The sequence below is a fragment of the Macrotis lagotis genome, chromosome X (assembly GCF_037893015.1).
Source record: "Macrotis lagotis isolate mMagLag1 chromosome X, bilby.v1.9.chrom.fasta, whole genome shotgun sequence".
Classification (NCBI taxonomy): domain Eukaryota; kingdom Metazoa; phylum Chordata; class Mammalia; order Peramelemorphia; family Peramelidae; genus Macrotis; species Macrotis lagotis.
The window spans coordinates 620,208,112-620,233,242 of NC_133666.1; the positions used below are offsets into that span (position 1 = coordinate 620,208,112).

At 37.2% G+C, this 25,131-nt stretch overlaps 1 protein-coding gene across 1 annotated transcript; it reads right to left on the reverse strand.

The window, feature by feature from the left end:
* Positions 1 to 789: 789 nt before the first annotated feature.
* Positions 790 to 24,890, reverse strand: LOC141500103 (leucine-rich repeat-containing protein 14-like). The gene is made up of 4 exons (XM_074203004.1): positions 24,794 to 24,890; positions 20,108 to 20,466; positions 12,683 to 13,306; positions 790 to 12,189 (listed from the first exon to the last, which is right to left on the reverse strand). Exons 2-4 carry the CDS (start codon positions 20,413 to 20,415, stop codon positions 11,634 to 11,636), a joined length of 1,488 nt encoding a protein of 495 aa, XP_074059105.1. The 5' UTR covers positions 20,416 to 20,466; positions 24,794 to 24,890; the 3' UTR covers positions 790 to 11,633.
* Positions 24,891 to 25,131: the final 241 nt, after the last annotated feature.

Here is a 25,131-nt window from a genome sequence, read left to right on the forward strand (position 1 = left end):
ACCTATTTTTTAACCAGTATCAAATAGTTTGATTATGGCTAAGCCTCCTTTTCACTTTTTCATAATTTCCCTTGAGATTCTTGACCTTTTGCTTCTCCAGATGACTTTAATTTTTCTAATTCTATGAAATGCTCCAATGGTAGTTGAATTGGTATGGTACTGAATAGGAAAATAATGTAGTTGGTAGTTATATTTGCCTTACTAGGAGAAATTAGTATTTCTTCAATGTAGGTCAATAAATACAGGGTTTTGTAATTATATTTAGGGAGATAGATTCCAAGTATTTCCCACATCCTATGGTTAAAATGGAATTTTTATTCCTGATGTTTTATTGGTAATATAAAGAAAAGCTGATGATTTATGTGACCTTTTTAAATAAATATATTATTAGGTGAACAAATGCATATTCCATGCAAGTCACTATTCAACTTGCTCTATTATCCACAATAGTTGAAATTTTTATCCTTTCTTGAAATTACTTGTGGACCTAAATTCAAATCTGACCTCAGATCTTACTGTTTGACCTTGGGCAAGTCACTTGCCTTGCATCCAGGGTCCTCTCCAGTTGTCCTGATCCCTATTTGACCACTGGACCAATGGCTCTGGAGGAAAAAGTGAGGCTTAGCACAGCACTCCCTTACTCAAATCCAAGTCATATGCATGTCATGGCATCACCTCCCTGATATCATGGTCTTCGAGAAAGAAGGACAAACATCATCATGTGGATACTTATATTTCAATAATTACCTAAATCTTTTTATAGCCTTTTTAAAAGTTAAAGCCATTTATTAGTAATTTACCCTACCAATCCTCTACTTGTTCCTATTTACTTTGCCAAAACAGATTTTTCATAATCTTGACTGCATCTCATTTTTCAACTTAATCTTTATTAAAACCTTTTATATCTTAATTGTTCTTGATTTTGCTTCTTATAGTCCCAACATAAAATTTAGACCAGCTTCTAGTCCTAGAAATTATTTTTTAATTTTTCTGTTTCTTCCAGTTTGCCATCTCCTCTCCAAACTCAACCTTTTACTAACCTAAATTTCCTCCAAACTACCTATAGGATTTCCTTCCCCTTATTCTGCTAAAGACCACTCTTCTCCTATGGAAGCCAAAAGTATCTACATTATCAACTTCTCTTCTTCCCCCATTATTTTTCAGTCTAAAACCTTATTAAATTTATATACCAAATATGTATACTCTTACCAGTCCTAACTGGGAACACTATTGTCAGCACTTTCATTGCTATATTTTAAGGTATGACTGAAAACCTCAAACCCCATTCTGAGACGCCAGATTCTTTTTTTTTTTACATTATCTCATTTCCCAATATTTTCTTCCTCTTCCCTCTCCCATATTATTGGTATTACTCTTGCAAGACTTCAGTTTTCTAATATGTTTAAACCCTCAAAAAATGAACTTGACTGGGATAAAGATGAAAATCATGTGCTCAAAGAATGTAACAAACATGGAAAAGTGATTCATATTTATGCTGACAAAATTTCAGGGCAATATGTACATGAATTGCCCCTCAGTGGCTACAACTGTCATCTGTAAATGGAGAAAATAGGACCCAAGGATCAAATGAGAAAATTTGTAAAGAGCTTTGAAAACCTTAAAGTATTATTTGAATATTAAAATATTGCTTAGAAGATGGTTTTTCAGTATAGTTCCCATTGGATGATGTTATGTCACCTTTTCTACTCCATTCTTTATTTTGGAGATAGCCAAATGTTCATCCTCTTTAGGACCCCTTAATTCACTGTAGAATAGTCCCAGTCAGCAGCAGTTGTCTCTTGTGCTACTAACACAGTGTCTATAGATATATCCACAACTTCGATGAGAAGTATGGACAAAAGTTTTGCATCAAATTGATTAAAGAATTCATTATCTATTATACCCAGCATCCAAAAACCTTCAACAATGACAAAGATTCTACATAATCCTAGAATTGACAAAGTCCGGAATTAGCCTAGAATTTTTTTTCCAAAAATTTTATTGGCATCTATTCAATTTTACACAAAAAGTATTTTTAAACATGCATGTAGCAATGGCAACTTATGAACTTTATCTCATCTTTCTTTAGGATTCTCTACATTAACATATCTACAAATATTTGTACATATGCTAGACTCCGTTCATGGATGTAGAATTTGACTTGAAAACACATTTTAAAAACATATGGCATTTCAGTTCTGATTTTTCCACATTTTCTACTTTTCTTACTTCCATATATTCTTAGTATTTTTTACATTACATGGAAAGTCATCTTCATGTTGGAATGCTATGTTCTCCTTGACCCAAACCCAATCCATCCATTCTACAACAGTTGAACATTTAATTTTCAGATTTTCCACTATTACAAACAGCACAGCATTAAGCAAAGTTTTTTCTTTTAAAATTGTTTCCAGGGAAGGAGGGGTACTTCCTAATATTAAGATCACTGGGTCACAGATGATGACTAAGTTTATAATTCTTGCTAGGCACTGACAATTTGCACTTCAGGAAGAATAATGCATTTGTAAGGCTAGTAATATTTTTTCCTCTTCATCTCACCATTGGGTTTTCCTCAAAACTGGTGCAAATAATGTAGTATTATAGTCAAAAGGAAATTTGGAGAGTATCTAATCTAATCACACCTAAACAAAGCAAGCCCAATTATGACCATCAAGGGTGAAGTCTTCTAGCCTTGGGAAACTCAGTTTCAGTTTCCTAAGATAATCCTTTCTACAACAGGACAATTCAATTTTTGAATTTTTCCTTTTATCAGGTTTAAATCTGCCTTTATACAACTTCAACCCAATTTTCCTACTCTTTCTGGGACCACAAAAAAAACAATCTTCCTAACTCACTGTTCTTCAAATGTTTGTCATGTGAATTTTCCACTTATTATCTTTTGGTCATTTGCATATTAGAAACTTGGTATTGCCCTTATAAATTCATATTATATCCAAAGTGAAAATTTTTCTTGATGATGCCATTAAGTTTTTTATGTTCTACATAGTTTATTTCAATAGTCTGATAATTTTATTTCAAATAATATATTCTATTACTAAAAATTTGTCTTCCACATTTTAGGACAAGTATACTTATGTACTTAAATTCTTAAAAATGAGATTAATAAAAAAGTAACTTACAAATCTAGCTGGAGCTTATCATTGTAGATCACATGAGATAAAAGATTCAAAGTTATTTTCTTCTATAATTATTTCTTCAAAAACAATTACTGAATTATTCCTTTTCTTATTAAATTCAACAAGTTTTACCCTATATTAACCTTTATGAATATTCTGAAACATTTTCTTTCTTGCACAGTACAAGTTTTAGTAATTTTAGACTTTTTCAATGCCTATAAGAATTTTTTTTGAGTGAATTCCTCCCCATCTTGCCTCAAGTGCAACCTCTAATGGGTGTATATACCTGCCGTTGTTTTCCAAGTAAAGCATACAAACCAGATCTATATAAATTATCAGTATCATTAACAGTATCACATTGTATTGACTGGGTTAGTAGCTTCACTCCCCTCTTCCTTGACTGCTATTTTTCAAATCGTCTTTTATCATTGTTTTAGCTTACTACATAAAATGTTTATTTGTTCATCACTATGAATATCCAAATATTTAATGACAATATTCTAAATGGGATCATTCTTCTGGTATTGTTGCCATATAATAGGAAAAATTTTCATTCATTTTATCCAAACTGTTAATTTGCTCTAACTGGTCATTAATAAAAACCTTTAGCTTTTCAAGGTTTATGATATCATCAGTGATTATGTCTCTTCCTTTCCAATGTTTGCCCCTCCAATTTCTTTCATATTTTATCCCAATTGCTAGCTTTTCTAGTACTTTGTCACACAGTAATGCCTAACAGGCTTTTGCCCCAGTTTTTAATAGGAATGGCTTTTTCAATTAATATTTAGTTACTGATACAAAATTTTTAAATGAAAAACTAGCAGGGAGATGACAATATGTCATAGATCATACATTATGACCAGGTGGGATTTATACCAAGAAAGCAGGGCTGGTTCAATATCAGGAAAATTACAAACAGCAAGTGATAGTTTCATTCTTTATCCTTTAAATTAAGAACATCTCTCTAAACTTTGGATGAGCCTTATTTCATCATGGTGAATATCTTTTAAAATAAACTTTGTCCTCTTTTGAGACTAAGATCATAGGGATAAGAACTGGACCTCTGATTTCACTGGTAGAGGGAATTTCCCTGAAAAAAACTTCATTCAATAGGAGGTCAGCACTTTCACTACTAACTCAGTCTTACAGAGTAGGCTAAAACTCTGGGAAGTCAAGGGACCTGGCCAAAGTCAAACCCACCATATGCCAAAAACAGAATTTGAACCCAGGACTTCTTAACTCTGAGGAAGGTCATTCATTACTTAATGAAGCCTGTTAAAAGATCAAAATTATATCTGCCTCAAAAAAAAAGGGGGGGCAATGGATGCTATGTTTAGAGAAAAAAATGTGATTGGTATTTGTTCTTTGCTAATTTAAAAAAGTACAAGGTCTTTCTCTGCAAGACAGTAGGCAAACAGTTCTTTAATAATCCCTTGGTTATTTTCTCAAGAATTGATCTCTTTACTGAAAAATAGTATGGCAAAAACTAGGCATAGACGCACATCTCACACCCTATACCAAAAGAAAGTTGAAATGGCTATAGGATTTAGACATAAAGGATGACACCATAGACCAATTAAGAGAATAATAAATACTCCTGTCTGATCTATGGAGAGGGAAGTTTATGAGCAAACCAGAAATAGGGAACATTATAAAATTGCAAAATGGACGGCATTGGCTATATTAAATTAAAAAGGGTTTGCACAAATAAAATTAATGTAGCCGTGGGAGGTACCATCTCACCACCCCTCAGACTGACCAATATGACCAAAAAGGCCAATGATAAATGTTGGAAGGGATGTGGGAAATCTGGGACACTAATGCATTGTTGGTAGAACTGTGAACTCTTCTAACTTTTCTGGAGAGCAATTTGGAATGACACCCAAAGGACAATAAAAATGTGCATACCCTTTGATCCAGCAATACCACTACTGGGTCTATACCCTGAAGAGATTATGAAAAAGGGTTAAAGCATCACTTGTACAAAAATATTCATAGCAGCCCTGTTTGTGGTGGCAAAGAATTGGAAATCAAGTAAATGTCCTTCAATTAGGGAATGGCTTAACAAACTGCAGTATATATATGCGATGGAACACTATTGTTCTATTAGAAACCAGGAGGGATGGAAGGATTTGCATGAACTGATGCTGTGCGAGATGAGCAGAACCAGAAAAAAATTGTACACTCTTAACAGCAACATGGGAGTGAAGATCAACCTTAATTAACGGACTTGCTCATTCCATCAGTGCAACAATCAGGCATAATTTTGGGGTATCTGTGATGGAGAATACCATCTGTATCCAGAGAAAGAATTGTGGAGTTTGAACAAAGACCAAAGACAATTACCTTTAATATAAAAAAGTTACTTTACTATGTAATTTTGCTATCTCTTATACTTTATTTTTCTTTCTTAAGGATATGATATCTCTCTCATCACATTCAACTTAGATCTATGTATATCATGGAAACAATGTAAAGACTAACAGACTACCTTCTGGGGGTGGGGGGAGGAAAGCAAGATTAGGGGGAAAATTGTAAAATTCAAAGTAAATAATATCTTTCTTTTATTAAAAAAAAAAAGCTATGCAGCCAAGATTAGAAGGAGTGACAAAGGCTGGGAAACAATTTTCATAGCCTGTGTTTCTGATAAAGGACTTGTAACTAAAATATATAGAGAACTGAACCAAATTTATAAGATGACAAGTCATTATCCAATTGATGAATTGTCAATGGATATTGATAAAACAGGCAGTTTTCAGGAAAAAAACTATTCATATGAAAAAATGCTCAAAATCATTGACAAGAGAAATGCAAATTAAAACAATTCTGAGGTACCAACATCTATCAGATTGGTTAAAATAACAAAAAAGGAAAATGATCAATGTTGAAGAGAATGCAAGAAAATTGAGACACTAATGCATTATTGATGAAGTTGTGAATTGATCCAGCCATTCTGGAGAGCAATTTGGAACTATGCCCAAAGGGCAACAGAACTGTGCTAACATATCCTTTGATCCAGCAATACCACTACTAGGTCTATATTTCAAGAGATCACCAAAAAAAAAAAAACAAACCCAAAAAACTGATCCCTTAACCATTTCTTATGACTTGCTGGGACAACCTAGATATAATTATGTAAGTATCTGTCCTTTTTCATATAACTTCTTTGACATTATAGCTATATATAGTATTATCTGATGTTTTAAAGTTCTATACTGTTTTTTCTCAGTTTCACTTAAAAAAATGGGATAGAAGTAACAGATTCAGTACCAAAGAGTACATACAATAGTGTTTTCTTAACATTGTTATGTAGTGATTTTTCTACTTATATAGAGGGTCATTCTCTCATGATGGGAATCACCATAAATATCAGTTCTTGCAGTACCATTTCTTCCACATATTATTGAGGAATATCCATTCATTATCATTCAAATTTTGTTATTCATTGTGCCTTTCACATAGAAATTCTTGTCTCTCTTGAAACAAAATTCAAGTCAGAAAAATTAATTTGTTACTTTTTAACAGATAGCCCTGTTTTTCAGAAAATGGCATGATATTATGAAAAGCACACTGGTTGTGGAGTCAGGAAGCATGAATCAAGAACTGGCTGTGGGGGCAGCTAGGTGGCGTAGTGGATAAAGCACCGGCCTTGGAGTCAGGAGTACCTGGGTTCAAATCTGGTCTCAGACACTTAATAATTACCTAGCTGTGTGGCCTTGGGCAAGCCACTTAACCCCATTTGCCTTGTAAAAACTAAAAAAAAACCAAAATAACAAAAAAAAACTAGCTGTGAAGTCATTATTTTTATATAAATAGATCATCAGAACTCTTCCTTCCTAGGTGACATCTCTAGGCTTCAAATGTATTCATCTGTAAAATGAGGTTATGAAGGTAGAGTCCTTTAGGTCTTAAAACACTACAAAAAAACTATTATCCATTTCATTTTTAAATATTTTATGAATGTTATTGACATTTAATTTTTAATCAGATATAAAAGCTTTATAGAATTTTAGTCTGTTTATACTTACTATTATAACTATTACATTTGACATGTCTTCTTTTAAAAATCTCTTTATGTTGAAAACTAGAAAAGAATTTTTTTGGAGGGAAGGCATTTATAATCAGGATTTCAAAAATTCCTTATACTTGTCTAAATTGAACTTATTATTTATTGTATTCTTAACTAGTTGGGTACATTTATATGACAGAATTATCTTCTCCATTTCTATTGAATACTAAAGCTATGCTCCTTTCCTCTTCATACCCCCTTTTATGTTATTGTCTTAAATTCACAAAACAATTCATTGGTATCTCCCTTTTAAAAACAAAACCTTAAAATCAAACATTACATTTTTCATGTTTGATTTTATTTATCTTATGTGAACTTGTATATCAATCTATTTTCTAATCTAATAAATGAACAAACATAAAGAGCCAGTCTAATCTTAATAGTTTAACATGCTATGCCTTTAAGTGTTCATGTTGCCAAGACATTTCAGAAATCCAAGTAAATGAATATGGCCTTCTCATAATAATTTCTATAGGACTTATTAATTATGTTCTTCAGACTCCAGAAAGAATGTTGAGTTCTTTGGCACTCAGAGCTTGCCCCATATTTTGGTTTTATGAGGTTTAGGGGCTTTTTCTTTCATGTTATATAATACCTATTCAAAATTAGAGGTTGTAACCTAACAGAATCTTTAATTCACAGTATGCCAAAAGTTTTAAAAGGCACTGCTAAAACTCTAACACTTTGTGCTATTATAGCTTTGAACTGTGCTTAAGATTTTTGAAGCACATCTTTGTTGCTGCTTGGAGAAATCTCCCTTAATCCAAGACAATTTCTAAGGTTCCCAATCTAAACATAGGTGGATAGAGCACTGGTCCTGGAGTCAGGAGCTGAGTTCAAATCCAGCCTCAGACACTTGGTAATTACCTAGCTGTGTGACTTAACCCCATTGCCTTGAAAAATCAAAAAATAATAATAATAAAATAAAATAAACTTTATGTTTGATCCCTTAGTCCAAAAGACAGTTGAGTCCCTGTTCCAAGGCTAATTGTAGGTATGCACATCTCATGAAAGCCATAGAGGACTGACCTCTATGCTATTGATTTGCCCCTTTACAAGCTTGGACCATAGTCCTTTGAAGCAAGATCCCTTAAAAATTACAGATACCTGGAGTGGTTAGGTGGCGCAGTGGATAGAGCACCAGCACTGGAGTCAGGAGTACCTGAGTTCAAATCTGGCTTCAGACACTAAATAATTGCCTAGCTGTGTGGCCTTGGGCAAGCCACTTAACCCCATTGCCTTGCAAAAACTTAAAAAAAATTAGATACCTAGGGACAGCTGCATGGTGCAGTGGTTAGAGAACTGACCCTGGAGTCAGTAGGACCTGAGTTTAAATCCAGCCTCAGACACTTAATACTTATGTAGCTGTGTGACCTTGGGCAAGTCACTTAACCCCACTGCCTTGCCCCCCCACCCAAAAAAAATTTACAGATATCCCTGTGGCCATGCTATGGTTAGCATGTGGATCCCTAAGAAAATCTAAAGTTCTAGGGGCGGCCAGGTGGCATAGTGGATAAAGCACTGGCCCTGGAGTCAGGAGTACCTGGATTCAAATCCGGTCTCAGACACTTAATAATTACCTAGCTGTGTGGCCTTGGGCAAGCCACTTGACCCCATTTGTCTTGCAAAAAAAAAAAAACTAAAAAAAAATCCAAAGTTCTGATAACTCTCAGTCATGACGCATTTGGCTAACTCAAATCTATCAAAAAGATATGAATGAACCCCTTGGAGAGAAAAACTACAATGAATTTGGGCACATGATATCTTGGATTACAATGACACTTTGTTACCTTTACGCACTATAACTAAACCAAGGTACATGCTGGTTGCCCAATATCCCCTTTAACCTAGATCTTAACACCTAGGATCTATGAACTCGTTTTAAAAATTTTTTTAAACACTATATCAATGTAACTGGCTTCCTTTAAAAATATTATTCTGCTTTATTGTTACCAAAAGGGTCCATGTCACAAAATGTTAAGAACCCCTACCTTAGGCAGTAGACCTAGGTCTACTCTGTGGATAACAGAGATTCTTAGTTCTAGCAGAATTATTCATATCAGTCCCCCTGAAATTAGGCTTTGAAAAGATTAAGAGAAATAATGTGATCTAAAAATATTAAACAGCACAACTTTATATACCATACTAACCATAAATTATGAGTAGTAGTATAATCTTAAGAATATTAGCATCTATAATCTTTAGTGCAGAAATTAACTCTAGCACAAAAGAAATTGATACAAATGAACAAGGAATGCTAGAAATCCAACCATTATAACTGGCTGTATTAAAAAGTAACAGGAAATCAGTTTAACTGAGAAGGGAAGAAATATTCACCTTCCTGATAATGTTTAAGCTCATTTCACAGGTACTGGGAGAATATTAGGTATCTGGAAGAATTAAAAATAACTGTGCATGGGAACCAAATACAGTCATATTTGTGACTCCTCCCCTTCAGACAAATTAGTAGTTTGAATGCCTTGAAAAGTAATCAATGATTCAAGTAAATTTTAAATATGTACATATGTCCAAAGGTATGAAAAGTCTTATATGCAAGGTGAGAATTTAAAAGTACAAGAACATATTCTGCTGACTTATGTGGATTGTGCACTGTTATCCTAGAAGTGATATAACTTGGGAGACTAACTTGATTCCAAAATCATTCAAGACTTCTCATTTGTCTAGAGTTAAAAACTATGCTTTTGAGATTAAAAAAAAAGGAACTACATGAAACATGAACCATGCTAAATTAAGAAAAGGTGTATATAAATATTAAAGTATATTTTTATTATTAATCACTAAACTGCTTTCTGGATTTAAAATCCAAGCTGGTTTATTTTTATTATCATCACTTACTTTCACCTGGGGAATATGCTGTAATTGGCAAGGGGTATATATCATGTATACAAATGTAGAAGCCATAAGAAATATAAGTATACCTCTTGAAAGAACAGGAGGAGATACGGGTCCTATTTATCTTTACTTGTCAAACAGTAATATTCCTTCAACACTCCCTATAGCACTTTCCTTGAAACAGTTTTCTGAATCTATATCAAATGGTGGCTAAGTTACTGGCTTTGTAGACTTAAGTCCAAACAATAAGAAACTCATTTGGATTTTACTGGAATTAAGTTTTGCAATTTGGAGAGTTGTATATGTGTATGTTTTATGTAATGTGTCAAAGGATATTATATGAATAATACAAAGAAATCAGAGAACCTGACCTTAACTATCTATGTAAGTGGCCCCCCCATTCCACCTTAGAATAGAATCCCTCTTAAATGAAAAGAGAGCACACATTTAAGGATAACTTCAGACAAGAAAGGGGACTCACATATAGTTCCTGTCGTCATTCTCCTCCCCCCCAATAGGGAAACCAATTTTAAATATGAGCCACTACTTAGATACTTCCCCTAAAATGAACAAGAACTCAGATAATAACCGAGGAAAAGACAAAAGAAAACCCATTTGGAGAACTTTCCATTTCCTACACAATTACCTGGAAAATATGATGGGAATATATGTCAAAAAGAAGACATCAAAAAAATGCAGGAGTATCTCACTCAATCCAAAGACAATGATCTGTTGATCAAAGAAGAAAAGGAGACTTCTACTCTGGGAGAACACTCCTGGCCTGAATGGTCAATTCAAATATCCCCATACACTCAAATGTTCAACCACAGAATTTAAGGGGCAATGCTAAGCAAGTTCATGCTACTTGCTCATATTAGTCATCTATCCACAAAAAAAAAAAATATCACTATGGTTCAAAACTAAGTAAGCATATTGAGCCCACTGGATGATTAAGAGTTAGATTCTTAGGGACTCTGAAACCAAACCCAACACCAGTATTTCATACTGGCCAGGGAAAACTCTTGAGTCTCCTTGGTAAATTCAGCCATCAAATGAGCACTATATGATTTGAAGTGCTCATTTGGGCTAAATCAACCCAGTATGTCCTGAGGACACAGGAATAAGCCTTATTAAGTAGAGAAATATCAAGGTTCTCTCCACCCCCTTGGGCCTAGAATAGAGTAAACCAGACACATGTAAGGACAAGCTCTTCTGAGCACCTGGCCTGGTGTCTTTGACAAGCCCTTTAAGCCCCTCTGACCGACTTTTGATATAGGATAAAGAAGGTAACCTAGTTCTTCTAGGTTTTCATAAACTTGGTGAGTTCTCATAAATATTTCTCCAACAGATACACCCTCCCCAATCCCTCCCACTCCCAAACTATAAAGTTAGCTCCATGCCTCTGCTAGACAAGCTAGAATTCATAGTATTTAAAGATGACAAGCAGGAGAGAAGGCCTCAAGACTCTTTGTGTGCCCATTGAGAGTCAGCACAGAAGCTATTGGTGATCTCTCAAGTCCATGGAGAATGGATGACACTGAGGTCCTCCCCATCCCTAGCAGGCAGCCCACCAGTTACAAGCTGAAGTAGTCAGGCATGTTAGGACCATAAACATCAGTGGTCCACAGCACGTTAGCTCGGTCAGCTGAGAGTAACATCTGGCGTAATTCAGCCTGAACGTGGGCAAACTTCTCCTCATCCAGGAGGATAGCAGCAGGAGGTGGCCATGGTAAAATCTTATAGCAGTCCACAGGAAATGGATAAACCACCAGTTGGAGCTCAGGCAGTACCTCTGACCGAAGCAATAGGGTTTTGAGTCCAGAGGTAGAGAGGAGATTGCCATAGAGACCAAGGTAACGGAGATGGACACAACGGCACAGGCTTGGTAAGGTGGAAATAAGATGGGTATCCATAAGCTCACACTCGGTCACATTCAGGAGCTTCAAAGAGGAGGAGACCGCCTTCAGTACAGTTTGAAAGGGGCCCAGGAGGGCACCTGAAAGGTTGTTGCCACTGAGATCCAACTTCTTAAGGTGGGTAGCATGTGGACTTTGGGCCAAGTACCTTAAGTCTGTGGGATGGAGATAACAGAAAGCCAGTTCCAGGCTCTCCAGGGGACTCTGTAGGTTGCTGTAAAGAGACAAAGGTATGGTATTATTTTCCATCAAAATGCAGAGATTCACTCATACCACCAGAAGGACAGGGTGGTGGTTCTGCTAAACAGCTTTACCATACTGTTGGGAGACACAGATTCTGGTCACAGGGACATCGAAGATTGGGGAAGAACACAGGATAAAAACAGATTAACAAAGACAAAAATCTTTATGTTATAAAGTTCGCTCTTTAATGATCATCAACATTATGAACTTCTTACAGGAATAAAAAATTGGCATAGCTTTAAAAAAGTAAGAATAGGGAGAACTTTGGGTAAAGTTACTTTGATATTAAAATTTCTAGCAACCTGAGTTATTGCAACATTTTCTCATGGAAACAAGCAACAACAGAGTTGGTAAAGTCAGCCTAATCTGTGCTTTGGAATTAAGTGCCCCTGATGAGAATTGTGAGTACAAGCCTATGAGCAAAAACCAGAAGCAGGATGAGGGGGACTCCCAGGCCCACCTACCTGAGTAGCTGACAGAGTCGACCAGAAAGGCAAGAGGAACCCATATTGAGCTCTCTGAGGTGGTTCAACTTGTTAAGCTCAGAGACAAATAAACAGAAGCTGTCTTCTAGTTCAGTTGGGAGTTGTCTCAGGTCCACATAGCCATATTGTAGTTTTAGGCTCAGCAAGTTGGTGAACTTCACAATTGAAGCCATGAGTTCACAAAGGTCAGAAAACTCCAGATTATTGAAGCACAAGTCCACACGGCGCAAGTGTACGGGATCCAGTAACTCCAACATATCTACCGTGCTGTTCAAAGGAAGTTCTTCAGCTCGGAAATCTCGACAACAAAGGCGTAGCGGGCTAAAAGCACTTGTCTGTAATGTATCCTTTAAAAACCCATAGGAGCTGTGAGTCACCCTGAGATCTACTCGAACTTCTATAGGGGTAGGAGTATAAATGGGTGGCACTGCTTTCCTGCGCTTGGCTCGCTTACGTCTCTGTCTTAAAGATTTGTTTAGCTGACCCATGATGCAGGTCTGGATCACAGACACAGTGCGGGACCACATGGTCATGGTGGTGAGGTCTTCCTCATAGCCAGAATCCAGAATTCCTGTCATGTCCAACAACTGTAACTGCAGCTTCCTAAGAAAAGAGAGAACAGTTTGAGACCCTAGGCCAGAAACCACCACTACATAGTTTTTCTCTACCCCAAAAGAAACAATTCATCCAGTATGTACTTGATTTACCATGCAGAAGAAATTAATAGGATTATAATACAATCAGAAAAGAAAAAGTTTTCCTGACACTTAAAGTCTACTTTGATGCCTCATTATGATGTAGGGCCAGCCCTGACTGCTGAGTAAAATGAATATAAATACAGTTTAAGAAACACATTTTCTGTTTGTAGTCCAAGGAATAGCCCAGTAGTAAAGAAGTAGAAACTGAGGGATGCCCCATTAATAGAAGGATGGATAACCAAATTATGTTTATGTGACGGCATGCATATTATTCTGTAAGAAATTATGAAGGGGATAGTTTCAGAAAAACCTGGAAAGAATTACATGAAACAAATACAACAGTACTGTACAGGCAAACAATTTTTAAGATTTAGGGACCCTGATAAATACCATGGAATCAACCACAGGTCCAGAGGACTCATGATGAAACATGCATTCCATACCTCCATATAGAGAAGTGACAGACTCGAGATGCAAACTGAATTATATTTATTTTTTGGACAAAGCTAAAAGTGGGAATATTTTTCATGAGTTTTGTTTTTCTTACTTTCTCAATGGGTGGAGGAGATGGGTGTGAGAAGGAGTTCAGAACTAAACACAAAAGAAAATTGGATTTAAAAAATAAAAATAAAAAGGTGGCTACTAAATTTTTTTTGACTAAAATTCATGAACCTACTAAATTAAGGGGCTGTGATCCTCATCACAAATTAGGAGCAATAAGGAGATTGATATACAATGTTGAAATCAAGACTTCTCAAAGTGCTGAAATTAAATATTAGATAGTTTTGATGAAAACTGCCTTATAATAGGTCCATTTCTATCATCTTCTCCCACGTCTAAGTTAAATATTCTTGCCCTCTATTTTTTTGGATAAATTGTTACTGACATTTTGACTAGTCCTGAATTTATAAATTAACTTCAGAAATATTGTCATTTTTTACTATGTTGATCTTATCCAAATATAAATAATGACTGTCCCTCTAATTTTCTATGACTTTTATTTTTTGTCAACATGATTTTATAATTATCTTTATAAAAGACCAAATGGGGGTGGCTAGGTAGCGCAGTGGATGAAGCACTGGCCCTGGAGTCAGGAGTACCTGAGTTCAAATCCAGCCTCAGACACTTAATAATTACCTAGCTGTGTGGCCTTGGGCAAGCCACTTAACCGCATTTGCCTTGCAAAAACCTAAAAAAATAAAAATAAAAGACCAAATGAGGGGCAGCTAGGTGGCGTAGTGGATAGAGCACTGGAGTCAGGAGTACCTGAGTTCAAATCCAGCCTCAGACATTTAATAATTGCCTAGCTGTGTGATCTTGGACAAGTCACTTAACCCCAGTGCCTTAAATTTAAAAAAAATCAAATGAACGTCTAGGTCAATTAATTCTTAAATTAATGACTGATAATTTCTTGCTGGAAATATAATTTTTTTTATATATCCTTGAGTTTTTTGAACAAATTGGAAATATTCCTGTAATCAAGTCAATTCATTTTCTTGTTGAAGACTTTGAATTTTCTATAACACCAAAAGGTAACATGTATATAGTGCTTACTATATACTATATATCTGTGCCAGGCACTGTGCTAAGCACTTTATATCATTATGATCTCATTTTATCCACTGTACCACTTAGCTATCAATAGTCATATCATTTACCAATATGTTGACCTTAATTTTCAATATTATGTTTTTTCATTTTTTTTTAGGAATGTTAAGCATCTTTAGTATTTTGTGTTCTGTTAGATCTGTGAGTTCAAAGGGACAATGACATCAATCCAATCCAAGTTATACACAAAAAGAATCCCCAAAGACTTCCAAATGGGGGATGAAGGGAAATCCAAAGTAGCTCATTCCACTTTTAGACAACTTTAATTGTTAATTTTTCTAATATCAAGTCTAAATTTGCTTCTTTGCATTTTTAATTACTCTGTCATATGAAAACAAGTAAGGATAATCTATCTTCCATAGGACAGCTCTTCAAATATTAGAAAACAGTTATCATGTCTTTTTTTAACCAAAACTCAGTATAACTAGTTCCTTCAACTGATCCTCATATGACAAGACCTCAAGATCCCTTTACCATCCTGGTTGGCCCCCCACCCCTGAGTTTATCAATGTCTTTCCTAGTCTTTGGTGCTCAGTACTCTATATATGTTCTGATTAGGGGAAAGTAGAGAGGAACTATCATCTAATTCCTAGAAATGATGCTCTCAATGAAAATTGAGATTTTTAGGCTGATGTATCATATTCTTTGACTTATGTTGGGCTTGAATGCACTAAAACAAAATGGGAGCTAACCATCCTGCTAACATCTTGAACTTACGAAAGTTTTTGTTTTTAAATCCAAGTGTAAGGCTTTATACATTTATCCCTACTGAATTATTAGATTCAATTCAGTGCTCTAGCTTGTCAAGGTCTTTTTGGATCCTTACTTTGCCATTCAATATTAGTTAGCCCTCTAAGCTTGGCATCATTTGCAAATTTTGTGAAAATGTTGCATATGCCTTTAATCAAGTCATTAAATAAAAATGTTCAATAGCATTGAACCAAGTGCAGATCCCCAGGGCACTCTACAAGAGACCACTGGCCATCTTGACATTAAAGTCATTCTGGTCTTCATTCTAGCTTCTTTACGAGAACAGTACATTTTGCTAAAGTCTATGTAAATGGCTATTATTGTTTGTCCTTCATTCTTGGAGAAGACCAAGACAAAAGGGAAGTGATGCCATGACATGTAAGTAAGTTGGATTTAAGTTGCACAAAATCATCAGCTTCACCTTCTCTTCCAGAGCTATGTAAACTATATCTACAATATCCACTTAATCTATTAAATAACTTTGATAAAGTTAGTCTGATATGCCTTGATCTCTTCTTTCTACTTATATATCCACAACTTGAATACAGGTCTTTATCACCTTTCATCCATATTGCTGTAATAGCCTTTTAACTGGTGTCCCTGAATTGCTTCTGCCCATCCATTCTCATCATTTTCCTCAAGTGCATATCTGAACATGTCAGCTCCCTACCCTATTTGATAAATTCCAGTGGTTCCAAGATGAAATATAAAATTTTCCTTGGTATTTAAAGCTCTTCACTTAGCTCCTTCCTCTTCTCCAGTATTATACTTTACAACCTTCCACAGGCTATACCATTATCAAGATACACACTAACCTGCCTGCTGCTCCTCACACATAAATGACTGGAATATTTTTCCTTCTCACCACTAAGCACGTCCTTACAAATGTAAGTATTGTCTCCATCAGTTCAGATCACAGATTTTTAAAGATCACTTAAACTAAATGACTTTCTCTCCTTCCCATTCCCCAATGGGGAAAAAAAAAGAAACCCCTATAACAGCTTTACATACTCAAGCAAAACAAATTTTCATATTGTCCATGCCAATTTTCACATTGTCCATGTATCTCATTCTGCATTGAGCCCATCATGTCTGTGTCAAGAGGTGGGCAGAATGATTCATCATTGACTTGATCACAATCTGTCCACACATTCTCCCTTCATATTATTCTTATCCAAGTCTTTCCATAAGTATTCCACTAGAGGTCTTTTTCTAGTTCTTTCAATAGTACTAACCCTAATTCTACTGCTGTCTCTCTCATTCTCACAAATCCCAGAAGAGACCTCAGAGGGCTTCTAAGTTTTCTCTAAGCAGGAATCTCTGCTACAAATTCCAACAAATGTCTCCTGTTTGAATTTCACCAGTGAAAGCTGAACTTCCAATCTTTTAGACAGCTCTAAAATGGGAATTTTTTTTTTCCTTCATGAAATTTCTCTACTTTTCATTCTCGGAAGCTAATGGTTGCATTATATATGCTGCAATTGTTTTCATGGCATTTGTTATAATGACTAATGACTAGAATGCTGGGGAAAGAGGAGCAGGCCTAGCCAGTAACAAATTTGGGTATAAAGACGTCCTGAGAGGAGCTGTCAAGATGGTTCTCCCATTCCCTCCCTAACTTTGTTGAAGAAGTCTTAGAAAAACATGATCAAAGTTTCTCTGATAGAGGCTTCATTTTCCAAATATATAGGGAAATGGAGTCAAATTTATAGAAAATAAGAACCATTCCTCAATTGATAAAAGGCCAAAGGAAATAAACAGTTTTCAGAAGAAATAAAAAATTATCAAGTCAGATGAAACAATACTATAAATCACTAATAACTAGAAAAAGTCAAGTTAAGACAACTCTAAGGAACTGTCTCATACTTATCACAACTGCTAAAATGACAAATTATGATATGGAAAAATAGGGATACTAATGTTCTGTTGCTGGCATGACTATTCCAACTATTCTGGAGAATAATTTAGAACTATGCCCAAAGTCAAACTATGCATATCCTTTGACCCTGTATCAACACTATTGGTTTTGTATCACAAAGAGATCAAAGAAAAATGAAAAAGACATTATTTGTGTAAAAGTATAGCAGCTCCTTGTGGTGCCAAAGAATTAGAAATGTGGAGGTACCCATCAATTAGAGAATGATTATAAGAAATATAAGAAATGACAAAGGGCATGGTTTCAGAAAAACTTACAAAGATTTATATGAACTGATGCAAAGTGATATGAGCAGAAACAAGAGAACTTCATATACAAGTAACAGTAATAATTTAACAATAATCAAGTGTGGAAAAACTTGACTATTTTTTATCAATACAATGATCCATGAGAATTCCAAAGGACATGTTGAAAAATCCTATCTACCTCCAAAAAGAGACAAAGAACTGATGAATATTGAATGCAAAGTGAATAATTTTTCCTCCATTTAATTCCCTTCTCCCTTCAAAAGACTGTTTTTAAAATTATATAAAATACCAAGTACAATATAAAACAACAAAGTATAATTAAAAGTTAAGTTCTCAATGCATGACAACAGCAAGAACATGATGAGGATTAAGATAGCATTTATATAGTGCTTTAAGGTTTGCAAAGTATTTTACAAATATCCATTTTATCACAACCCTGGAAAGTAGGTCTATTATTAATCCATTTTTCAGATGAGGAAACTGGGGCTGACAAGGGTTAAATAACTTGGCCAAGTTCACATAGCTAAGTATTAAATGAGGTAAGATTTGAACCTAGAGCTTCCTAACTCCAAGTCCAGAATTCTAACTATATATCACAGTTACTGAGGATTAAAGAGAAGTTAGCTGCCAGAATGAGGGAAGCAGATCTCAAATGCAATAAATAAATTTCATTTGTTTAAACAAATATTTATTAAATGCCCTACTAATAGGCACTAGGGATACAAACCTAAAAATATTACAAAATCTATCATCAAGGAACTTATACCATGTAGAAGAGAGGGTATTTGCGAGGAAGGCTATGTGTAGTTGAAATACACATATATAACTCTTACACAATTTGGGTTAAGATAAAGGCAAAGAAGTATTTTGGCAAAATCTGGGAAAGCACACTTTCAGATGGATTCATCAGAGAAGAGTTGATAGAGGAGGTGGTATCTGAGCTGAACCTTTAAAACAGTTAAAAGATTCTTAGGTAATATAGAGAGTATTCATTCCAGGCATAGGGGACAACCTGTGCAAATACACAGAGGTAAGAAACAGCATGTAAAACTTGCAAAGTAGCTGTTAGGATAGTTTGGTTGGAACTTGGAGGACATTAAAATGAAGATGTAAATATAGATTAGTGTTACATTATATAAGGCCTTAAAGGCCATGCTAAGGAGTTTGATTTAATCTTTATGAACTATAAAACTACATAAAGCAAGTCTGTGGAAAGTGGAGAGGTATGGCCTATAATATGAGAACTGTATGTCACAACAGAAAAGGAGAGCTTAGGAAAAGAACTGCAAATTATCCTGGCTTCTATTCTGAATTTATTTTCTACATCTGTTTTTATGGGTTAGCCAGCATAAGCAGGGGAGGAATTTTGCCATTGGCCATGGCTATGATTGGTGCAAGGATGACCAACAGTCTCAAACTCGCCATTCAAGTTTGGTACTCTGCCTCTGCTTTGATGACTATGGAGTCTTGGGTCCCTGTGTTGATCAACTATAATTCCCAGGTTATAACAGTCCTGCATTTACTTACCTCTTGAGACAAAGATCATGGGTAGAAGGTACCAATTAATGGTTGCACAGGTTGTCTGAACACTGTGTGATCCTTAGCACATTCTGCCTACACTGCCAACACTCTGGAGTAGGAGATCTTACAATCTTAAAGGCTACCATGCATAAGCTATTTCCCCCCACAGAAAATAAAGTTGTTGAGGGGCTGTTTTTGTATCCTCTGGGCCTAGTCCAGTGCCCAGCACATAGAAGGTGCTTAATAAATGCCTGATGAATTAAATAAAAATTTTAAAAAAGAACTATGTGATAAAAAATTTTCTTTATCAAAGATATTTCTAAAAGCATTTTTTGTAATTTGGAAAAGTTGAAAAAAACACAGTACCATCCGATGATTGGGTAACAACTGAATAGTTTCTCATAAATCAAAGTACTGGATAAAATAAATAAGGACGGTAAAGAAAAACAAAAAGATAGAATACAAGGAAAAAATGCAAAGTGAAGAAAGCAGAGTTGGAGGATGAATACATATAATGATGAAACTACAGCAAAGAAAAATAAATGCACAAATATAGGGTAAAATGGACAAAAACAATGAAAGATGTTTTACATAATTTTTTTGTTGGGCCCTCTGTACATCAACTTCTACAGACCCAAGTTACCTGCGGGGGGGTGGCTCTCTTAGTCGTGCAGAGAGCCCTAGGATCACAGCCTGTACACTCTCTTTTGTTGGTCTTTTCTGTAGTGGAATCCGTGGGCAATTTGAATTCTCACGCAGTAGCTGCTGGAAGCTAAGGAGAGGGAAAGGCCACATCTGTACTAGCTTCTGCAGCACCAATGTTTTTCTGTCTAAGAAGGCTGCCTTGAATAGGACTGCGTACAGTTCCTGGGGCAAGAATGCCAGGGCCTGGCAAGCAAAGACCTGGTCCTGGATCACCTGACGGGCACACAGGAACACCAGGGAATGCATGGCTGCAAGCAATGTATACCGGATGCCTGGGAGACAGAGAGGAGGAAGCACCTGCCAAGAGAAAAGAATTGCACACTTAAAATCAATCTTACAGGCCCATAAGTTTCAGGTCATTATAAAACTACACAACTAGGGTACATACAGCTACCATTCTACAATCCTTGAACAACCAAAAAATTTAACTCAGCATTTATTGGGTACCTACAGTGTGCACAGCCCAGCTTTAGGGTCCTATCCCCTCCTTATTTTATTATTACCAAAGCCTTGTTTCATAGTTGATCTGTTCCAACTTCCTCCTTCTGAGTGTCTTACCAGCAATCTCTTTTTTATCTATTCCAAATACTCAAGGAACCAATGCTTTAGGGAGGGGGTATATAAGGTTACTTTCAAAGGTCCTTTCTTCATTTGGGTCTACTGACAAACTTCCAGTGGGTATAAGACTAATTTGGAAGGCACAGATGAGAAGTTGTGAGGACAAAGCTAGAGGCATTAAGTTCTGAATATGTTGTGAGCAACGGACTAAATTCTAGAAAGGGTAAAAAAAAAAAATCCTGACTTGAGGGAGAACCCTACAGGAGAAGACAAACTTGCAAACAGATATGTACAAACAAACTAAATACAGGCCAAGAATTCAACTATACAAGTATAGAATGAAATATTGACTAGAAAGCAATTTATGTGAATAATCCAATTCAATAAACATTACTAAGCAGCTAATATGTACAAAGTACTGGGGATATAAAGTTAAAAAAAATAGTCCCTGCCCTCAAGGAGTTTCCAATCTAATGGTCGAAGATAACACACACAAAGGAAAGCTGAAAAGCAAGTAGGAGTAAGCTGTGGACAAAAGGGGAGACTCCTGGCATAGGGAGCATGATGTTCCACTTAGAGATAGAACTCATTAAGTCATCAATATGTGGAAACCACTAAAACATAAATACTAATATTCATAAGCCAGAGAGCAGTAGCCCTAGATAGTTCATATGTGGTATGTTTAGGTCTAATATATCATTTTAGGAATGCCACCAAGCCCAAGATGTAGTCAAGAGAGGGGGGAACAAGAATGGCAAGGGAAAACTTGAAACAATGTCATATAAGGGATTATTGAAAGAGGGCTGTTTAATCCAAAATAAATTAAGGAGGATAGATTGTTAAAGATATGGAAAAGGGTTTAGAGGAGAGATCAGAGCTTTGGGACATGAAGCCATTCAACCACATGTGGTAGTTGAAGCCATAAGAATAGATGAACTAGGGGGCAGTTAGGTAGTGCAGTGGATAGAGCACTGGCTCTGGAGTCAGGAGGACCTGAGTTCAAATCCAGCCTCAAACACTTAATCACTTAGCTGTGGGACCCTGGGCAAGTTACCCCATTGTCTTGCAAAAACTGGGTGAAAAAAAATAGATGAACTCACAAGAGGGATGAAATGGAGAAAGACATTAAAGTCAAAAATAATTCTAGATTTAAATCTTAGCTCAATATTATGTTCAATGGTCCAAATGTTCTGAGGAGAAGTAATACCTAGGACAATGGATTTATGCTGATCTGAATTTATGTCAAAAACCAAATTTATTAACATGAGTATCTAAGTGTCTGATATAAAGTAGCACTTAATGCTAGTTGGATTAAATTGAACAGTGATCTTCTTCCAATACAAAAGACTCCTCAGAACAAGAAAATAAAAATCAGAAAGGTACCTGCAGAATATATGGGATTAGAGATAGAAAATTAGTGTCAATGAAGTTGACCAAGTCCATCAGGAATGCTTTTTGTGTAGTCTGTGGAAGAGTTTGACTGTATACTCAAGAGGCAACAATTCTAGCAGCTTTCTTATTGTTGGAGGCACCATGTGAACAAGAACACTGTCAGTTCTGTAACATTTATTTTGAAAATGTAAATTTGTTCGAGACAATGTATTAGGAATAATTTGAGAATAACAATTTCATAAAAATGTTTGACTTTGTAATCAACACTGAGAATGCAGAAAACAGCATCTCTTTACAAAAAAAATCACAACCTGCAACCCTTCAATATCATTTTCCACAAGAAAACTTTAGAATTTTTTTCAAGGTGAGGCTGCCTTCTGGCTTGCAGTTAATCAACTTTGCCAGCCACAGTAGTCAAAGGTCACTCTTTATTGCAGCATATATTTATTTCTTAAACTTATATATATATAAAACTATGCTACTGATTTTATTTGGTTCATCTTTTTTATGTATCACTGATGAAGAATGTGGTATCCCAATCCCATTTTCCCAAAGGACCTGTGGTCTGTTTTTGTATAGCAGTAATTTTTAGGAAAATGTTATGGCGACAAGATGGTGCAGTGGATAAAATGCCAAGCTTGAGGTCTGGAAGGCTCATTATAAGTTAAAATCTGGACTCAGACATTTACAAGCTATGTGACTAGGCAAGTCACTTAACCCTGTCTGCCTCAGTTCCACATTTGAGCTGGAGAAGAAAATGGCAAACTATTCCAGTATCTTTCCAAGAAAACTCTGGGTGGAGTCACAAAGAGTCAGCCATAACTGAAATGACTGATCTATAGATATCATGTTATAGCAGAGTTGACTATTCCACTTTCTTTTCACATTTCACATACTCACATTTACTTATATTATCACCCAGCCTCAAATCATCTGTGACAACTATCCCAACTTATCCTCAAAGAGTCAGGACTGGGAGGCAGGATTGAGAAATTCTTTTGGGTCATGGACCCTTTTGGCAACTGGTAAAACCTATGAATTCCTTATCAGAAAAATATTTTTTAAGTGAAGGAAATACTAAATTTCAGTCAGAGCTTAGCAAAAATAAAGGTAAAATTTTCCCCAAGTTAATGAACCCCCTAAAACAGATTCACAAATCAGATTCCAGGTTAAGAATCCCTATTCTTTTCTAACATTTTACTTAAGGGAAATTATTCCAGGAAGGTGTTTTACCCAAGGTCATATCACATTAGTGGTAAAGTAGGGATTAGCTCCCAGTTCAACATAAAATTAACATTTTCCTAGGTAACCAGGAGGTAGTTGGGAAACCCAAGCCCTTCAAGGATTCAGAAAGCAGGGGAGCAATGGTGCTACTTCCACCATCAACTAAGGGGCAGGAAAAACTGCTCAAGCTGCCATTTAGGCTCAGGAACAAGAGCTATGGAAAAAAAGGAAGGAAAAAGGAGGAAAGGGGGGAAACCACATCCTTACTTCAGTTGTTACATACACCAAAAAACCATATATATATAACTATGACCGCTCCCCAAGACACATTGTCCTGTCAGGGTCCGCAGGAAATTCAAGAAGCCTCAATCCTCATCCCTCTTCCAGACAGCATTTCATCTCCATTCTTTCCTTAGAACAGGTATCTAAAAAGTATGCTCTGTAAGATGCTTTCCCTAATATGACTAAAATTTTTTAAATTTCTTAGCACAGCAAACAGGGATAGATATAATCCGTTTGCGGAAATCCTCGATAATTTTTAAAAATGTAAAAGGATCCTGAAACCATTGCTTCTGAAAGTTTCTTCTGTTCTTTCACCTTCCCCCACCACAGTCCCCAAAAAGCAACCCACTTGGGTACCCTATCCATCCCTTCCACGCACTTCCCTGCTTTAGATTCCACCCCCCTCCCCCAAGTAGCTAGGGCTCCAACTACAGCCCGAGGAGATGGATGCTTTACCCATCAACCATCAAACCTCAATGCAATCCCTACTCCCTTTATACAGCCTCCTCCTATGGGCAAATCTCATCTTGCGCTGCTGCCTCTCCTCCTTGCCCCCTCCGGGTCAGTGCCCGCTGGTCTGAAGCCCCTCCCCCGCTTCTCTATGCCCGGCAACCTTGACCCTGCCTCCAGTCACCCGCCCTTCAAATCCTTTCCCACTAGCCCGAGCCCCGCGAAGCTTTGGCTTCTCTCCTCCAGCGTCGGGTCCAAGTTCACTTCCTCCCCCCAGTCCCCTTTCCATTCCTGCGTCGCCCCCTCTCCCTAGGCAGCCGCCACTCCTGCCCCCACCTCCCCGCCATGCTGACAGCCTTTATGGGCACCCCACCATCTGTTGCAAGCACACTCTCCCGGCCAGAGCCCCCCAGAAGGCCTTTCCACTCCCTCTCCGCCTCCCGGGGAATCCAAGTCAATCCGGCTCCACCTACTCCGCCCCCCGCCCATCTGCGCCCCTCCCAGCCTGGAGCCCCCCACCGCGCCCCGGGGCCCCTCCCCCCACGGTGGATGTCAGCCTGCCTCTGCTTCCCCGTCCCGACCCTCCATTCTCCGTCCGGCCCGGACAATCCGTCCTGCCTAGGCCTAGGCCTGGGTCACCGCTGCCCGCCACCCCCAGGCCTTCAAAGCTCTCCTCCCCCTGGCGCTTCGCAGCCCAGTGGGTCCCACCGGGTCCCACCTGGTCCCCGCCCCGGAGCCCCGGGAGAAGGTGCGGCCGCCGCCGTGGCCCCGGCGATCGCCGCCCGCGGTGGTCGTATTTGTAGTCCCCGAGTGCCGGACTACCCGCCTCCGCCACGAAAACGAGATCCGGCTCGGCATGGACCGCGGGGCGGGGCTGGTGACGTAACAAGTTCCCATTGGCCGAAACCACGCAGGCCCCCTGGGATTGGTGGATTCCGCTCCTCTCCTGACCACGTGCACGTCGCCCCGCCCCTGCCTCCGAGGTGGGCTCCGGGATTGGCTGCGGTCGCGGAGCCTCTAGGCCTAGAGCGGGAGATTTACTTCTGCGGCTGGGGG

What these genes read in the sequence shown, in the direction of transcription:
- LOC141500103 (XM_074203004.1), bottom strand. Translation starts at nt 20,415, where the DNA reads ATGCATTCCCTGGTGTTCCTGTGTGCCCGTCAGGTGATCCAGGACCAG. An exon ending in AGAGAGCCACCCCCCCGCAG is followed by an intron (nt 13,307 to 20,107) that starts GTAACTTGGGTC and finishes CTCTTTTCTTAG; the next exon opens with GAAGCTGCAGTTACAGTTGT. An exon ending in CGACTCTGTCAGCTACTCAG is followed by an intron (nt 12,190 to 12,682) that starts GTAGGTGGGCCT and finishes GTCTCTTTACAG; the next exon opens with CAACCTACAGAGTCCCCTGG.